Source organism: Eptatretus burgeri, chromosome 13 (genome assembly GCF_056783735.1).
Source record: "Eptatretus burgeri isolate ZD-2024b chromosome 13, Ebu_testis_v1, whole genome shotgun sequence".
Lineage (NCBI taxonomy): Eukaryota > Metazoa > Chordata > Myxini > Myxiniformes > Myxinidae > Eptatretus > Eptatretus burgeri.
In genome coordinates this window covers 39,529,170-39,548,612 of record NC_140973.1, presented here as the reverse complement: position 1 = coordinate 39,548,612, position 19,443 = coordinate 39,529,170, and the positions used below count along the sequence as shown (strand labels likewise).

The window sequence follows — 19,443 nt, the reverse complement described above, 5'->3', positions numbered from 1 at the left end:
ATGAAAAAAGTTCTTTTGTGGCGATTTGTATGTACTGGATGCTGTTGAGCTGTCCAGGTTACTGAGGAGAAAGTAAACACGGGACAGAAACAAACTAATGTCATAACAAATACCTATTTTTGGGGGCAACCCCTTCCCCAATAAACCCTCTTTGACCCCAATTTTTAAAATAGAGTGAACAAGCTTTGGTAGATCAAGGACGATGAAGGTTGTGGTCAAGTTTCATCAAAATTGTGTGTGTAGTTAGGAAGAAGAAAGCAAATACATATTTGTGGGAGAGGGGGGGGGGAACCCCCCTGTACACCCCTTAGAGTCCGATTTTTAGCTCATATAGAACAGAGTTCCAGGGGCTTATGGGATGGTGCATTGTCCGTCCTTCCATCCGTCCATCCGTCCATCCATCCACAAACACTTGCAACTTCTGGTCTGAAAAAGATGGTGGCAATACAAATACAATTTTGATGAAAGCTGACTGCAACCTTCATCACCCAGTATGTACCAAAGTTTGTTCATGGCATTAAAAAAAATCATTATAATAATAATCGGGCCCGAAAGGGGTCTATGATGGGTTGCCCCCCAAAAGAGGTATTTACTTTCTTCTCAGAACCCACACACAATTCCAATGAAACTTGACCACGACCTTCATCACCCGTGAAGTGCCAAAGTTTATTCACGGCATTAAAAAAAAAAACAAAGAAACACGTAGGTATTTACCTTCTTCTCCGTTACATATTTTGTTGGTCATCCATGCCTACCAGTGGTTCCCCTGTTTTCTTATCCAGCCTATCCCAGGTGAGCGCCCAGAGGTATTGCCCCTATTTTTATGCTGCCGGTGACAGTCACCGGTGACATGTTTTCATGTTTTTCGTCCGTATGTACGCACGCACATCCATGCAAATTTCTGTTTTCTCTGCAACCGCTTATCCGATTGACAATAATTTTTTTACCATAGGTGCGACTACCAATGCAGAATTTTTTTGATGATAATTATGACGTCATAGGTCACGTGGGGTGGCAGCCATGTTGGAAAAACGGAAAAACTTTAGATCCCTGTACATCCTAAACCGCACGATGGAAAAAATTAAAACTTAGCAACTTGCAACGACTCTGCATGGGGAATAAGTGTGATTTGACTATGACATCATCGGTGAAGTGGTATCCTGGTCAAAATTCGACATGTAGAACGCTGCATTCGATCAGTATGAAAATTTGTGAAGTTCATCTCGAAATAGATTTGTTAACAGAAAGTTTTTATGACATCACCAGCTATGTGGTTTGGCAGCCATATTGTTTAAAATAAAAATAAAAAAAATCTTCTCCAGAACAGCTTTGAAGATCGAAATGAAACTGCACAAAAATGATCGACCAGCCATTGGGAATAAAGTTTTATAACTATGACATCACAGGTCACATGGTCCAGCAGCCATATTGGATTTACCCTAAAACATACAAAAATCTTCTCCAGAATGGCTAGACAGATTGAGAGGAAATTTAACAGACCTAGTCACCATGTGTTGGGGATACTAAGGTGACAAAAAATAATTGATAAGTCACGTGGTTCGGTGGCCATATTGGATTGAAGAAAAATATTAAATAATGTTTTCTCTGGAACCGCTTATCCGAATGAAGCAAAATTTATCATCTCACAATAAAGCTGTATATGTTGTGGAAATGATTACATCATCAGTCATGTGGTGTGGCAGCCATATTGGATAGAAAAACTAACCGTACCTGATCAAAACGACACTTCACACCTGTGATCCTCTTCCAAATCATGGGTGTAGCCCAAATTTTCAATGCCATAGATCATGTGGTTTGGCAGCCATATTAATTTGAAACCGAAAATAAAAAAACCTTTTTCTTCAAAACCACTTAACAGATCAATCTGAAACATATTGCATTATACGGAGCAATAGCAGTGGATCACAAATACAAAGCTTCACATCGATCACTACAGCAGTTTCTGAAATATATATATTTTTAATATTTTCCTTGAAACTAATGTGGCTGCCACACCACATGACTGATGACATCATTTTAAGTCAAATGTATGCAGCAAGGGCAGTGGATCATAACTGCAACGTCTAGTATTGATAGGTTAAACAGTTTCAGAGAAAGAATTGTTTCATTATCTCTTTAAAACCAACGTGGCTGCCTCATCATGTGACTGATGAGGTCATTGTTAAATAAAATATTTGCAGCAACAGTAGTGGATCACCACTGCAAAGATCGCATCGAAAGGCTAAACGGTTTGAGAGAAATAATTTAAAAAATATATATCATCGACTCGGCATGGGGAATATTGAGAAAAAATTTCAACATCATCGGTCACATGGTCTTGCAGCTATGTTGGACAAAAAGCCTTATCCAATCAAAGCAAAACTCCAAAGATGTGATTGTCCCACCCATTCTGAATTTGATTTGATAAAGGGGACGTCGTGGGTAAGGTGTTCAATCGAAGCGGTGTTGTATCTAAACGGGGTAGCATGGTATTTATTTACAACATAGAAATTTCACGAAGTTTTCACCATAGATGCGAGTAATAATGCAGGATTTTTAAAAGATAATTATGATGTTATAGGTCACGTGGTGTGGCAGCCATGTTGGAAAAAAGGAAAAACTTTGGACCATTGTATCTCCTAAACCACTCCATGGATAAAAACGAAACTTGGCACATGTGAAGTACTCCTACTCCCCATGGGAAACAAGTGTGATTTTTTTTTGATGATGTCATGTGTGGATTCGTTATGACATCATAATTGCATATGTCAAATGCTTAATCTGATCAATATGAAAAATTGAGGGTGGTCTTGGGCTAAATTGTAATTGGCCAAAAAAAATGACGACATCATCGATCACGTGGTTCAGCAGCCATATTGTTTTCAACATGAAACCTTCAAAAATCTTCTTCTCTGTAACGACTGAACAGATTGCGGCTAAACTTTACATGTATGATCGCCTATCCATGAGGAACAAAAAGTTTTCCATCGATGACATCATAGGTGACATGGTTCGCCAGCAATGAATTTTGGAAAAATAAACATTTTAAAATCTTCTTCTCCAGAACAGCTTGACAGATCGAGGGGAAACTTCACTTTCATGTTCCCCATGCCTTGGGGACACCAACATGGTCTGGCAGCCATATTGATTTGAACAAAATTCTTTTTTTTTTTTTTTAAATCCTTCTTTTGAACCGCTTCATCAAACGATGTGAAACATCAGTTATGACCAAGTCAACTTATGGAATATATATATATATATATATATATATATATATATATATATATATATATGTTTTAACTTTTAACCAGATCAAACACATGGTCTAGCAGCCAGAATTATTTTATATTTTAAATCTGGATTCAAGGATTTAAATCAAACTTGGTACAAGTCTGTATAACGTTGTAATAATGTGGGCGGAGGCATATCTGGCGACGTCACGACGTCAAAGATTTTCGTTTTAGTTTTTATTATCATGAACAACCTTTGGTATATCATGGGTGATGAAGGTTGTGGTAAAGTTTAATCAAAATTGTGTGCATGGTTTTGTTGAACAAAGCAATACCTATTTTGGGGGACAACCCCCCCCCTTTCCCCCGTCGGAGTTTTCAGTACCTGCGTTGAAGTTTCATACAGATAAACCATTCCATATAAAGGGAGAGGCACTTCACCCTTTCCTTGATTGCTGCAGGAGTCTCTGCTTCTAACATCACTGCTATTGCATACTTGTACTGCACAAGAACAGAACTCAAACTAATAGCTAATGAGCAAAAACTAGCAAAAAAGGAACAACGATGGCACTTCGGTGGAATTTGTTTTGAAAGCCATTAATTAGATGTATTGGTCAATGTATATTCCAAGTGTCAGCGAGTTTCCATGTATGTAGCCTTTGAGATATGAGCACCAACACATTTCGGGCGGACGGACAAACAGACTGACGGACGGACACCAACGTGAATTTTGAGGGTTTTCATTAAAAACTCAAGAATGCATAAATGGACGTTTCTGAAACTTGGAACATATTACCTCGACATACAAACGATTTACTTCTGAAATTTCAGGCTGATTTCGTCCAGTAGAAGCTGAGAAACGAATTTTCAGTCCCTGTGTTAAAGCTGCATCCAGAAAAACCGTCCCATTTAAAGAAACATGAAATACTGTCCTGGTAATTCAATTCATTGTTGCTGTCAGCTTTCCTGGACAGTTTTTCACAAAGCACTAAATGAATCATGGTTCCGAGATTCAATGTCGGAGGCATTATACATTGATCTCATTGAGCTGTGGGCAAATGTTTTGCTTGTGTTTCTCTATTTGTGTCTGTGTTGTATATTTCTATTTATCTGCGTAGATACTTAAAGGCATCATTAAATCATTTCTGTGATTACTTCTTGGGTGAAGGATGTAAATTCTGCTTGTGGTTAATTATTTGATTTGCTCCAAGGGCTATAAAATTGTGCTTGTGGTTTCATCACATCACACCATTCATGCAAGTTGAATAAAGCTGTTTAAAATATTTGAGCAGTAGTAAAGTAAATTATTTTATGTTTGTAAATATGCTGGTTTTTGCCTTTATCTTTGCATATGTCCATTGTAAATGGTTGAACATGTGTAAAGTAAATTTATAGTCCAAATTGCAAGTGCTCATCACCCAGCCGATCCATGTTATTGGATCACAGAGAGAAGGTCTTTTGAACCTCAGGACTATGTAACATAATTCCTTCGGGGTAGTCAATTGGAGCACTGAGACAGTGCCAAGACAGTATACAGTGGAAACAACTGAGAATAACATCTAGTTGTGAGAGAACAACAACATAAATTTTAGAGACGTTTCAGAACTTCACACCTGATAGCAGGAAGGAAGATTTTCTTGGCTCTGCCAACCGGTTGGACAGGAACCCTGGAGTATACTAGAATGACTGGCTGTAGGAGCCACCATGCCTGATACAGGTGTTTTGCAAAGTGGAACAGCTTGATAGTCATCACAGTTCCTCACGAACCAGAGGCCTAATGATCTTCCAGTGCTGGCAACCACACAACCAGCAGCACTTCCTGAAAACGGAGGTGTGAGAATGACGAGTAGAGTTTCACAAAGAACAGGTTGAAAAATTCAACAAAATTTCATCATCGATTATAACTTGGAATTTTTGCTTTTTTGACAAGGTGGAAATGTGTCTTGTCTTAATTTTAATTTGGCTTTTAGGTCCTCACGACAATATTTTAAAAAGCACAAAATTATCTGAAAGTTCACTTCTAAAATATGATTTATAGCACTTTCCTTCGTTTTAAGTAGGTATGTGAATATGTATTTAATTAATTATATATGTATTTTATAAAACACATTGTATGCTATTATTGGTACACACATTGATGATTCACCCAGTTTGTGAAACACCGGGATGACAGTTTATCGCTAGGATGAGATTCGAACCCAGGCTAGACAGCTTAGAGGCAGGTGTGCATACCTTGAGGCCATCCCGTCAGCTCAGGTTGTATCTTAATGCACTGGTAAACTAACTGCAGTTTTTCATGCTGTATTTATACATTTAAAATTTATCTTGTTTGGTATAATGGTGAGCGATGCCTGCATACGGAGCTTTTCAAATGGAGCATAGGAAGTGGCCGCCGGAAACGGGAAACAGCTAAATGTAAAAAAACGCATGGATAGACACCACAGTTCGCATTACATAGGTCAGGTATGGCAGCATGCACCGGAGCAGCGCGTCGCTGTGTCCACTTTCCGCCAGTACTCCAAGGGCCTCCGTCTGGCCATTCCCCTGGCAGATGTCTGGCCGATCCCGATCTCCTTGAGATCCCGATAAACCTGCTGTAACCACGAGGCACGTGGTCGGCCCATTGGCTTCCTGCACTGGCGAGACTCCCTCGCTGAGAGAATCTGGTGAGCAGAATCAGCGTCAGGAAAACAAGTATATCCATACAGCCGCAGCTGATGCTCACGGACTATACTGATAACAAATCTCATCCGAGTCTCTCGGCAACCTCTTGTTGGACACAAAGTCTGACCAGCAATAGCCAAGGATTCTCTGAAGAGACCTGGTATCAAAGGAGTGAAGTCTCCATCTCAGATCCTTGGTCAGTGTTCAAGTCCCACATCTGTAGAGCAAGAATAGAAGGAAAAATGACTTAAAGACTCAAACTTTCGTCTTCCTGCATCGGTACCGATAGCACAACACCCCATGATCCGGTGAATCCATGACTCCGCAGGTCCGACCCAGATGTCTATCGACCTCAGGCTCACAACTTGCGTAGACATGAATATCACTGCCAAGAGAAGTGAATCTCTCCACGGCCTCAACATCCTGACCACAAACAGGTACAGACAACATAGCAGCATCCAAGACGTCATTGAAAGCTTGGGTATTAGGTTTGACCCAGGAAACCCGTAATACCAGCAGCTCTGACTCCACATTCAGCATCTCGAGCGCCCCCTTAAGGATATCCAGCGTCACTGCAAAGATGACTGCATCATCTGTGAAATCAAGGTGTCAGTGATCTTGATATTCCCAAATGACACCGCAGCTTGATCTCTCTGACATCCTTCCCAATAATCCAGTCCATACAAGCATGGAAAAGTGTAGGGGCAAGTACACAGCCTGATGAACTCCAGTTACAACTGTAAATAAGTCGGAGATGGTATCACCACATCGCAGAGCACTCAGTACCAGAGTATAGTTCAGACATCAGATTGATCAGTTTTGGTGGCACCCCACAAAGACCGAAAATCCTTCAGAGGTCATCCAGATTCACTAAATTGAACGCTTTGCAGAGATAAACATCGGCTGTAAGCAGCCCCTGCCAAAACGCTTTGCTACGTTCAGTGAGGACCCAAGTATGCGGTCAATCGTTGACCTCTTTGGTGTAAAGCTCAACTGCATCAGGAGCTGGTGCCCAAGCAGATAGTGGTGCATCCTATCTAGAATTATCCGAGTGAAGACCTTGCCCACCACTGAGAGGAGCATCACCCCTTCGGTAGTTGCTGCAGTCCTGGCAATCACCCTTTCCTTGACAGAGAGGGACAACAAGACCCCTCTTTCAGTCAGTTGGGATGATGCCTGTGCTCCAATCAGAGCATAGACCTGCATGCAATGACATGAGTACAGCATTTCCACCAGCCTTGAGAACTTCAGCATAGATGCCACAGATCCCAGGAGCTTTACCCCAATTTAACTGGTTCACCGCAGCCTGTTTCTATGTACAAACGTGGTTCGCAGTTGATTGGAGGGTCAGTAGTAGGGATATTTACACCGCTGATGTCCAACTCACCAGCTGGTGGGTCAACCTGGTACAGCTACTCAAAGTAACCATCCAGTGGGCCTTCACCTCAGACTCCACTACCCACTGCTCTAACTGCAGCACACCAAGGGATGGGCTTGGAAGAATGCAATGCACAAATTATTCTGTAAGCAGGATGATAATCACGACCACTCACCTCAGTCAGAGCATACACAGAGACCAGGGAAATGACACTGAAGGAGTGACAAATCCTGTCTCATAATATGCTTGTTAACCAGTGTTACCTCAATTGTCATGGGAGTCAGCTTACTGGACACAGCTACAGCAACTCCTTGGGCATGGTAACAATCAGAGAGCAATCAGACCAGTTGTAGGTGTAACCACCCACCATGATCTCACCACTTTCCAGCCTCTGAACCTCAGAGAGTGCTGTAATACGGATATTCCCACACTGGAGATCAGGTGATATCAGAGACAGGTGATTATCCTCTTTTAGGGATGGGACATTCCAGGCACCCGCCTGAAGACACCACCTCAGATTAACCTCAGGTTAACTCAGGTTAATGCCGTCTAGTTGATGACACCTCAGCACCACCCTCACATACAACACCCCAATCTGACCCAGGAAGGTTACCCCGTGCTTTTCCTCACATCATCAAAGAATGGGGGTCCCGAAAGCTTTGCCCCAATCCCATCATCCGGTGAGCTGCCCTGCGAAGAGTAGCTGCACAGGAGCAACAGAATGGGGTTTCAACTCTCTGAACATCCTCCAGTGCCCAAGTATTATACAATTGATGGTAAATATGGTTATCCATTGTTTTGGAAATTAACTGTTCAATTATTTCTGCATGCTTCCTTTTTCCACAAAAAAAAAATAAACAAAAGCATCAAAATTCCTGCAAGCCAACCTAATGTTCACTATTACAAAATAGAGCAATATACAGTATGTATAATCATTGTTTAGCAAGTTCATCATCGCAAAGTACAGAGACATCAAAACATCAAATTACAAAAAGCGTTCAAATGATCTTGGACAACAACAAAACAATCAAATTACTCAAAAAAAAGATATATATATATATGTATGTTGCAGAATTCCTTGTAACCCAATACACACCAGGCTGATCTGCTGCCCAGTTGGTGAAGGTAACGGGATCCCCGTTGTGCCAGATAAAGGAGTTCGGTGAGGCTTTGTCTGACAGCCCAAGCCAGACCTCAGTAGCCCCTGGGAGGCCAAGCAGGCTAGAAATGAAGGCCTGCTCACCTCTGATTAAGATCGATGCAAGGTATCCACCATTGGCCACACAATATTTTGTTGCAAGCTCAAATCCCACAGGTGCCTTCCCAATTAGGAAACAGGAAAAGCCATGCTTCTTCCATCCCTGCAGAGCAGCAGACAGTCATATCACCTTTATAAGTTAAGAGATCACAGGTAAGGGAAGATTCTGAGTGACAAAGAATGCTAGGTGACACCTCACAGAATCATGCGAATGTTGAGTTTTGACACCAGGAGGTCTCAATGAAGTCACCTTTTTGCACCCTTTCTCAGCTGGACTCTCCGCATGGTCTGCAGTGTCAGATGGCCTTTTACACACGTAGCTTAGAGACATCTCACAGGGAATCGTCACCCATCGTCCAAGCTAGGAATAAAACAGCAGAGATATTGTCTCATCTCATCAATGGAATAAAGCATCGTCAACAGGAAGATAAAGGTCACAGTATATCCATTGCCTTTCACATCAGCATGATTATTGTTATTAATAACTTGGTGTGAGGGATTTTTTGTCAAATGATTACATAAATGGTAGTTTTTGTTTTGCTTTTATGTGGTCAAATGGCCGTGGGTGGAGGTGAAACACAAAACACAAAACACAAATCACAAATCACACACACACACACACACACACACACACACACACACACACACACACACACACACACACACACACACACACACACACACACACACACACACACACACACACACACACACACACACACACACACACACACACACCAGTCTTAACTTCACACAGCAGCTGAGCTTGGGGAAATGACGCCACTTCCTGGGGCACTCTGTGACACCATCTTTATGACGTCGTTTTTCTCTTCACATTTAGCAAAGCAATGAAGTATAAATTTCCCCTCCATTCCAATGGATGCCAACCCACAGGGTTTATCATGCTCTATCCTCTAAATGCTGAGCATCAAGTGAGGAAGCAGGACATACCGTTTTTTTTTCTTTTTTTTAAGTCGGGGCCAAAATCAAAACGCTGACCTCCCACACTCAAAGTGAGCGCTCTAACCATTTGGCCACTGGGCACCGTTTCTGATTAAACACGGATAATGTTCATTTTCATTTATCTGTCAATATACCTTCCCAGGTATAGCTCAAAACAATAAATCTCGTAAGCTAGATTGAATTTTTTTTTCAATCTAGTTGGCTAGATTATAAAGCAAAATAATTTCCATGTTTTTTCAAGATTCAAAATCCCATAAAGTGCAACCAAACCACACTTTGGACAGCAACATAACATTGTCTTTGTCAATCTGTTTTTTTCTCTCTCTCAAGTTCTGCTTTCACTATCCCACTTACAATTTGGAACACAGTCCCTCGATCCTCTCCCTCATAACAGCGAGTCTTTCTGTCCATCCATCCTGCCCTTGCCAGCACTTCACTATGTTCATCCAGTACATTTTTCTACCAATTTTTTTTTTCTCACTCGTAGGCAAAAGCAACAGGCATACACATCTCCCTGGATAAATAGTGAAAGGCTAATATTATTATAAAGTAAAGAAGTCAATATTTTACATGGTCATACCGGAGCCAAAGAGCTCACACACTGGCCTTCCTTGCTGGAATCCACAACAGGATGATTGACTTGCCAGTGTGTTACATCCACTGGAGAACCATCTGACCAGTCAAAGGTATTTCCATCTCGATGCGAATTCAGTCCAATCCACAGCATTGCACTGGAGCCTGAAACACATTTTTATTTTATCTAAAATTTACCTTGTGAGTGCAAAGGTTGTTTTGTATCCCCCCCCCCTGAAATTAAAGACTGTGCAGATATGATCTTTAGATCGTATATCAGTGTGTACTCATTGTTCAAGTTTTACATATGCCAACAATGTATTCTTTCTTAAGAAGGCACTGAGTGTGAAGACTTGTAGCACACCAATAATTCACGAAGGTGGCGATTCTGATAATAAATAAACAACAAAGAATGAACTCCAATCCATGTTTTCCACTCTTTCTCTTGCGCATCTGTTTATACCATGTCTGTGTATTTTATTCCTTTTTTTGGCCACATTACACTTCAATTACAACTGCACAGCAGTGGAGTTGAAACTATTTCCCTTACTGAAGTGCTGGAAGAATTGAAACTCTGGCTCACTGACAAGACTCGCCAAGTCGCCCCTGGAAGCACGACAGAAAATCAGGGCATCTTTCCAGGAGCTGGGCTTTTCTACCAAATGGTAGCAAAACGTCCCATAAGCCATCCAGCCAGGAGCACACCCTCGTCGGTTTACCTCTGGATAAGAGTGAGGATGGGAGAAAAGGTGAGGTTAAGTCAAGTTAAACAGATTCAAATAAATGATAAGATTGATATCAAGTGTCACCTGGAACTCAAACCATTTATTTGTCCAACAACTCAATGAAAGAGCAACTCCTGGAATGATCTTGGAGTCTAAAAACATCAGAAGCTAAAAATCTTCACAAATATGTCAACACAGACTTTTTAAAGATTACACGAGATAAATATTTAGAAAGCATGTTGGTGTCAATGAACTTTGTGTGCAATCATGCTGTAATGAAACAAAAACTGGTGGATTGTTATGAACAGGCCCCAAATGGAGATCAAAAATGGCTATGAAGAACAGCTCAACCACATTTTGTTTCACCTTTCATCATCGAAGGATTCTATCAAAGATAATCAGCTAATGTTAATGTTTTTGTCACAGAAACATAATCAGTCTCAATACATTTTTGAAATATCATGCCATATATTGTTTTTTGACCTGATCTCTCAATGGTGAAGAATTACTTTTTAAAAATCCAGACTCTGGGGTGACCATTCTAACACCGAGAGCACACCAGCTGTAAGCTTGTCTCCAAATACTGTTTTACTATGTTCAAAGTGGAATCCTCTTCAAAGTGGATCAGTACCTTGTTAGAAAAGGATCCCTCTTCCAATTAAGGTAAACAAATTTCCATGAGGAACTGCATGCAGTGCTGCAGTATCTGCTTGTACTCCTCTTTTGTGAGTATCCCATTGATTTTAACAAGTCTTCCGACAGCAACTGATGAGATACAACCCCAGACAGTCACAGAGCCTCCTCTATATTTAACAGTAGGTTGCAAACATTGCGTGTCATAATGTCCTCCAGGTTTTCAGCGAACGCACTGGCGTCTCTTAGATCCAAAAAGTTCAAACTTCGATTCATCATACCAGAGTAACCGATTCCATTAGGAAGTCACAAAATCTAGGTGTTGCCTTGCAAATGTCAGTCTTTTCACCTTATTCTGTGATTTCAGCAACGGTTTCTTTGCAGCAGGTCTCCCTGGCAGAGTTGCAGCAATCAGCCTTTTGTGTACAGTGCTAAATGAGATGTTTATGTTCAGTTCTGCTCTCATTTCATTTGTCAGCTGTTGACTTGATTTTCTTCTTTTGTGCAGATACAAGTGATAGTCTTTCCTTGGAGAGGTTCTTGTGAGTCTTCCTTGCCTTTTGTTGTCTTGGACCGAAACAGTTTCTTTCAGGCATTGTAAAGTGTACCACACACCATTGGAGATCTTCAGGTTTTCTGCTATTTTCTTCAGTGTGTCCTTCTCACAGAGTTCGGACTGTCACACACTGTTCTGTTCAAAGTTTTTTGCTTGGCGCCATTCTGAACCCACTCATAAACTTTCAAGCAATGCAACAAACTGATGAAAACTAATGCCACATATTCACTAATATGCAAATTTTATTGTGGTCTCTTGTAATTCACATTAATGTCACTGATGTTGATCAATTTAACCCCCCCCCCCCCTCATTCATGGTCTTGCTTTACAAGTGTAGATGTTGCCACATCAAACGTCGTACATGCATTATATAAATGGCATAGGGTGGAGGGGCAGGGTACCCTTTTCCTGAATGGTCCTCTTTTTATTTTTATTTCCTTGTATAAAATATCCCTTTATGAAGACCAGCTATGAGGAGTAATTGTATGACATCCAAATTCCTTTGTATCCTACTTACCTGCATAATGACTATATAATTATGGTTTCAGAACAAATGTAGCACAAAAAAAAAAAACACAACAGTATCAACATAAAAACATGCAACCAAAAACACAAGAATGTTACCAAGTAAAGACTTTTGCATTTACTTTCTGTGCATCATTTTGGCCAAAATACCTGGTGGAGGAGGCAACGATACCGACTGGCTCGCATTGCGCTTGAAGCAAATGTAGCCCAGGTGACGGGAGCAATCTGCGTTCTTCCATCGCCCAAATTTGCTAGCATCCAGAACACCACATCGTGCATCCTCCATTGAGAAAGGAAATCCTAACAAACACCAGCTTCCATTATACCAAACACATTGCAGTTTATCTAAGCTTGTGGAGAAAGCTCACATAAACATTCAAACAAAATATAGACAAAAGGAATAACAATAAGCAAGCAACCAAATATTTGCAACTATCGCCAATGGAGCAACAAACACACCAAGATTCAGAGCAAAAGGCACAGATATGATTATTTATTGGTCAGGTCAGGTATGGGAGCATGCGCCGGAGCAGCGCGTCACATTATTAGAACAACTGTTTATTGAATTTGCAATAAATCGCATTATCACTATGTACAAAGAAAACCAGTGTGGTCAAAAATTCAGACCTGGGTGGTCAAAAGTTCAAAACCAGTTTGGTCAAAAATACAAAAAAAAAAAAAATCCCTCCATACACCCCCCCCCCCACCCCTTCAATAATTAATTCCTTTTTCCAAGAACTTGTATTACATGGAGGACAATGACCTATTCACTTGTTCCTGCAGGCTGGAAGTGACTTAGATTACGAGGGAAGACTTCAGCAAATAACAAAAAGAGGCATAATGACCCTGCCAATTGGCATTTTCCTGGATTTGCTTGCATGTGTTCTTTTTTATTTCCAAACATTTGCATCAATTTGGCTTCCACTAAATGGAACAATCCATGAAATTTTCTCCTTCATTCATATGCAGCCTAAGGCTGTGGGGTAGCATCATTGGCTGAGAGCACAGCTGTGCCACGTGGACTTAAGGTGGCTGGTTCATGGTTTCAGCACCCACAGGCTCATCGCTGGACTTGGTATTCCAATGCTAGTAGGGTGGCAAAGGAAATTGACCATGTGCTCATTGATTGTCAGTGAAGGATGATCCAGAGCTGCAGGGTCCACCGGAGTGCTCAGTTCCTTAATACCGACCACAGGCTTGTTGTAGCAATTCTGAAGTTTCAGCTTAAATCGGGGAGAATGGTAACATCCCAGCCTAGGCTGGGTGTTGGCAATCTCAAGGATGACAAGGTAGCTGAGGAGTTTGCGAACAGGCTGAGTGGGAATTTGGGGGGTCTGGGTGCTTTGGTGAATCCCGAAGAGAAGTGGAGTGCCTTTAAGACCACCATCCTTGATGTTGCCGGTGGATGTCTTGGAACTCGCCATCGGGCAAAGATAAATTTTGTCTCTCAAGCGACACTCGATACCATTGCCCAGAGTTGCAGGGCCAGGCTTAATGGCACCGCTGAGCTGTTCAGGGAGTTGAGGCGTAAAACTGTACGTGCTCTGAGGGTGGACAAGGAGGCCTATGTGTGCACAACGAATCTGTGAAGGGGTAGAGCATCACCTGTGGTTAAGTGATTCTTGTTCTGTTTACAGTGGAATTCATGCATTGCGTTCCCCCAGGCCCGTTCCTTGGTTTACTGCAGTTGGAGTGGATGATGGTAGGCTCTTTACAGAGGAGTGGGAAGTGAAGGCCCGCTGCGCCAGTAACATTGAGCAGCTGTACCAAGCTGATCCACCAGCTGTTGAGTTGGATGTCTGGGGTGTAACTATCCCTATTGCTGACCCTCCAATCAACTGTGATCCACCTTCGCTTGTGGAAACACAGGCTGCAGTGAACCGATGGAAATGGGATAAAGCTCCTGAGATTTTTGGCTTCCATGCAGAACTTCAAGGCGGGTGGAAATGCTGTGCTCATGTCATTGCATGCAGTTCTCTGCTCTGCCTGGAAAACAGGCAACATCCAAACTAACTGGAAGAGTGGTCTTCTTGTCTGTCCCTCTGTGGAAAGGGAAGGGTGATCACCAAGACTGCAACAACGACCGAGGGGTGATGCTGCTCTCAGTGCCGGGCAAGATCTTTGCTCGGATCATTCTTGATAGGTTTCGTCACCATCTGTTTGAGCACCAGAGCAGTCAGACTTTACACCAAAGAGGTCAACGATTGACCGTATCCTTGCCCTTCAGGTTCTCACCGAACGCAGATGAGAGTTTCGGCAGGGGCTGCTTGCAGCCTATGTTGATCACTGTAAAGCCTTTGATTGAGTGAATCGGGATTCCCTCTGGAGGACTCATGGTCTTCGTGGAGTGCCACCAAAACTGATAGATCTGAAATCTGAACTATACTCTGGTACTGAGAGTGCTGTGAGATGTGGTGATACCATCTCCGACTTATTTCCAGTTGCTACTAGAGTTCATCAGGGGTGTGTACTGGCCCCCACACTTTTCAACACTTGTATGGACTGGATTATGGGGAGAAACTATGGATGCAATTCTGATGAAAGTTGACCACAACTTTCATCACCCATTGTGTACCAAAGTTTGTTCATGTCATTAAAAAAAAAATCCATAGGTGTTTACTTTCTTCTCCATTATATATTTTGTGGGTCATCCATGCCTAGCAGTGGTTCACTGGTTACCTCATCCAGCTGCTACTAGGTGAGCTCCCAGGGGTATTACCCCTATGTTTTTCTATGTATCGATGTCGAAGTGAGGGGTGGATTATAAAAGGAGATTGCACATAAAGGTTAAATAAAGCGATGTCCTGTAAAAATAAAATTGCACATTTTAAGCAGATGAGACACTTCATGAAGCACCCACCAGACGGCACCGCAGGACCCAACAAAGGTGGAAACATACGTCTAATCGGTGTTATGTTGAAAGCATAGGTACTTTTACCGAAACGAACAACCAAGCAACTTGGAGAGTGCTCGCCAAGTGGCTTAAGCACTCACGCAAGCACTCCAACGAAACGGTTGATAAGAAACGGCTCATTTGGCACACGATTAGCAATCACCAAACCGCCATATGAAACACACACCTCCGAGAGGTGGCTGAAATGTCGACACTTTTCTAGGAGTCGGAACTGCTTGTAAGTTCAATTCTGGAGCTGAAATTTTGTAATTCGGCTGAGTTTAAGAGATTCTCGAGGTTATCGCGTGTGTGGAAATGAAATAAAGCCACGAACACTGGCTTCTCCGGGGGTTTACAAGCATTGCAATGTACCCAGCGATTTGTAGCTATGATGAACATGCATTTGTTACCATGAGTGAGGAAAGTGTTTTTAAAAAATAAAATAAAATAAATAAATGAATTTTAAAAACGATCCTTAAGAAATCATTGCAGCCTGTTCTAAGTCGAGGCATGGTTGAGCAGTTTAAAAAGCATGGTGGCTTCAGACCCCAGCAAGGTTACCTCGGATACACCTTAAGACCCCATGCAGAGCAGTGACAGGATGAGGCTGATGAAGGATATAATTAAATAAGGCTGTTAATTATCTTCAAAAGGGGTGTTTCAATTAACCGAAACACCCAATTTTCAGTCATGGACTTCCCTGGAGTTTTCATAGTATGCATGAAAAGTTTCAGGCTCCCCAACAGCTAGGTTTCATGGTTTTGTAGTTATGGAGGACGGACGGACACACACACACACACACACACACACACACACACACACACACACACACACACACACACACACACACACACACACACACACACACACACACACACACACACACACACACACACACACACACACCTATGGCCAGCCCAGTGGGGAGCAAGGAAACTACATCAAGAGCTGCCACATACTTGGCTTTCTTTCCCAATACCGTATCTACTTCCCTTTCAAAAAGCAGGTAAAGGTAACAAAACTTCTGCTATTCGTTATAATCAGAATCTCATTCCCAATGAGTATGATAGCAATTCGTTTTGCCAACTTATGCAAATGCAGAATAAGACGTAAGAAAACAGACTGCCTTCATGTATGATGCGGTTCAGAAAGACTGTGGAACTTCATTATTCTGCCACAAATATGTTATTAGCCTTCATATTTTACAGTTAACTGTCCACTTCCTTTGTGAAAATTCTACTTAAATTGTTTTGCTTCACCTCTTCGTCACTATTATGGTTCAAGTCTCTGAGAATATTGGTAAATGAGTTCCATCATGGGTGGTGTAAGAGTGGTAACTGAAATTTGGAGTATCTGAGATTAAAACAGCTGCACATCATTTTGTTGCCTTCCTAAACTTATCAACAACAACAACAAAAAGTTTTAAAATCCTGTGTATACTTTCTTTCCAGGCTAAATTGCTGCTCATCATAAAATTGGTCATTAGTGATGAAGAGGTGCATGCTCTTTACTATAATATTCTGAACATTGTCATCTAAATATAATAACCCATTGTCCTCTATTAACTCGCCATGGAGTACTTAAGCCCCCCACCCCTCAATTTTTATTTCCTTCATCAGTTTCTGCTTGATTTGGAAAACAAACGACGATTTCTCACCCTCAGCCCAGTTGACATAACGAAATGGAGCATCATCAACCCACTGCCAACCACCTTGTGGATCGAGGACGTTGAGTCCAATCCATAGAGAAGCACCATGTCCTGATAAAAACCCTGAAAGACGAGCATTATGGAAGACCAAAAGGGATACACTTAAACAATCCCTTGATACAACATAGGACAGACCCAAAGTGTCAAAATTGACTTGATCTGATCTTTGTAAGTCACTAGATTATAATTTACCAGGATATCCCAGGCACACCAAATACTTTATCAATCATGCCACTCCACCTTGCTTTTGATCTTTTCACAAGTGCTGATATGCTCACTATTTATCAATACTTGGGTGCTGAATCATCATCTGATCTTTCTTTAAAGACTGTATTTAATCCTGTAAGCAACTTGGACAACAAATCTTACCAGAAATGAAGTGCTGGGTGTGCACGTCACTGATACTCAGCAGGTCAGCACCTTGCTGCTGGCAAAGTCGCTGTGCCTCATACCAGCTGAGCACTGCCTCCACATTCATTTCATAGCAACCATTATACCGAGGATCTTCATGCCAAAAGACGTCACAAGAACTTCCTGCAAAAATAATTATGTATGACTAGCAAGTTGCCGGTGCCCACGAGATGGAGGCGGCAAAATGCAAATGGCGCCTTCTGTCATCTAGCTGGCAAAGTGGGAGCAACAATTTGCATTTATTGCCACATCTGATGCAATTTAAACCCTCTAATGGTGGCGAGATGCTCCATTTGAAACTATTTGTTCAATATGTTGCATTTTGAGGCCGAGGGTCAGTAATAAAAATTTGTATTGTTGTCAAAGCCAGTTACCAATTGCAAATTAAAGGTAGGATTTTCACCCTTCTCACAAATTTTTTTATTTTAATGGCACCTTAAACCTGCTCAATAGGCGTGAGATGTTTATAAAAGTCCACTTCAATCTGCTCAAAGGGAAACAGAGCACCTACAACCTGCTCAAGGGGAACCTTCTTGAGCGACGGTGGCGGTTCCTCTTCACAGGTTCTGCCGACTTTCTTAAAGATAAGTTTTCCAGTCGTTTTTGTCGCGTTTTTTTTTTACTGTCGTTTTGCTATATCTGTGTTTCCTGTGTGTTTCGATTTCGGTCTTGTGTTAAAATTTGTGCCAATTGTGGAATTTTCATCGACTTTTCATATCGGGTTTCCTTGAGGCCTACCCTTCTTCCCCTTTGTGTGCATGATTGTGTTTATTGTATTTTCTCCTTTTTAGATCATCTCTTTGAGCATGACCTAATAATATGGGTGTAGATGTCCTTCGATCCGTCCGTCCGTCCGTTGAGAAAATGACGATTTTCAAATTCTATCTCCTCCTACAATTCTCAAGCGATCTTGAATTTGATTGTGGCATATGAATCTATGGGACAATATCTTAATTTGGTCGAGCCGGATTTTCGATATTCGCTTTCGTGTCACGTGACTTCAAAGTTGGCAAAAACTGCCAAAATGACGATTTTCAAAATCTATCTCCTACATTTCTCAAGCGATCTTGAATTTGATTGTGGCATATGAATCTATGGGACAATATCTAAATTTGGTCGGGCCGGATTTTCGATATTCGCTTTCGTTTTCGTGTCACGTGACTTCAAAGTGGCAAAAAATGCGAAAATGACGATTTTCAAAATCTATCTCCTACATTTCTCAAGCGATCTTGAATTTGATTGTGGCATATGAATCTATGGGACAATATCTTAATTTGGTCGGGCCGGATTTTCGATATTCGCTTTCGTGTCACGTGACTTCAAAGTTGGCAAAAACTGCCAAAATGACGATTTTCAAAATCTATCTCCTACATTTCTCAAGCGATCTTGAATTTGATTGTGGCATATGAATCTATGGGACAATATCTAAATTTGGTTGGGCCGGATTTTCGATATTCGCTTTCGTTTTCGTGTCACGTGACTTCAAAGTTGGCAAAAAATGCGAAAATGACGATTTTCAAAATCTATCTCCTACATTTCTCAAGCGATCTTGAATTTGATTGTGGCATATGAATCTATGGGACAATATCTAAATTTGGTCGGGCCGGATTTTCGATATTCGCTTTCGTTTTCGTGTCACGTGACTTCAAAGTGGCAAAAAATGCGAAAATGACGATTTTCAAAATCTATCTCCTACATTTCTCAAGCGATCTTGAATTTGATTGTGGCGTATGAATCTATGGGACAATATCTAAATTTGGTCGGGCCGGATTTTCGATATTCGCTTTCATGTCACGTGACTTCAAAGTTGGCAAAAACTGCCCTACCTTCAGGAGGCGATATATTTTCTCGCAGAGATGACCGTCACTCCCGCACGGGGGTAATTTTGGTTTATTACTATCAGTTTATATTTTCTCCACTTTTCCC

At 41.5% G+C, this 19,443-nt stretch overlaps 1 protein-coding gene across 1 annotated transcript in view; it reads right to left on the bottom strand.

Annotated features, from left to right (window-relative positions):
* LOC147014269 (macrophage mannose receptor 1-like) overlaps positions 1 to 19,443 on the bottom strand; it is a 150,372-nt gene that overhangs the window by 93,462 nt on the left and 37,467 nt on the right. Inside the window, exons 5-12 of the mRNA XM_085852082.1 lie at positions 17,476 to 17,640; positions 17,056 to 17,169; positions 12,656 to 12,805; positions 10,617 to 10,787; positions 10,074 to 10,231; positions 8,781 to 8,891; positions 8,369 to 8,633; positions 4,844 to 5,049 (exon numbers count right to left, since the gene is read on the bottom strand). Of these exons, the coding sequence (XP_085708208.1) occupies positions 4,844 to 5,049; positions 8,369 to 8,633; positions 8,781 to 8,891; positions 10,074 to 10,231; positions 10,617 to 10,787; positions 12,656 to 12,805; positions 17,056 to 17,169; positions 17,476 to 17,640 (1,340 nt within the window). The remainder of the gene's footprint in view (positions 1 to 4,843; positions 5,050 to 8,368; positions 8,634 to 8,780; positions 8,892 to 10,073; positions 10,232 to 10,616; positions 10,788 to 12,655; positions 12,806 to 17,055; positions 17,170 to 17,475; positions 17,641 to 19,443) is intronic.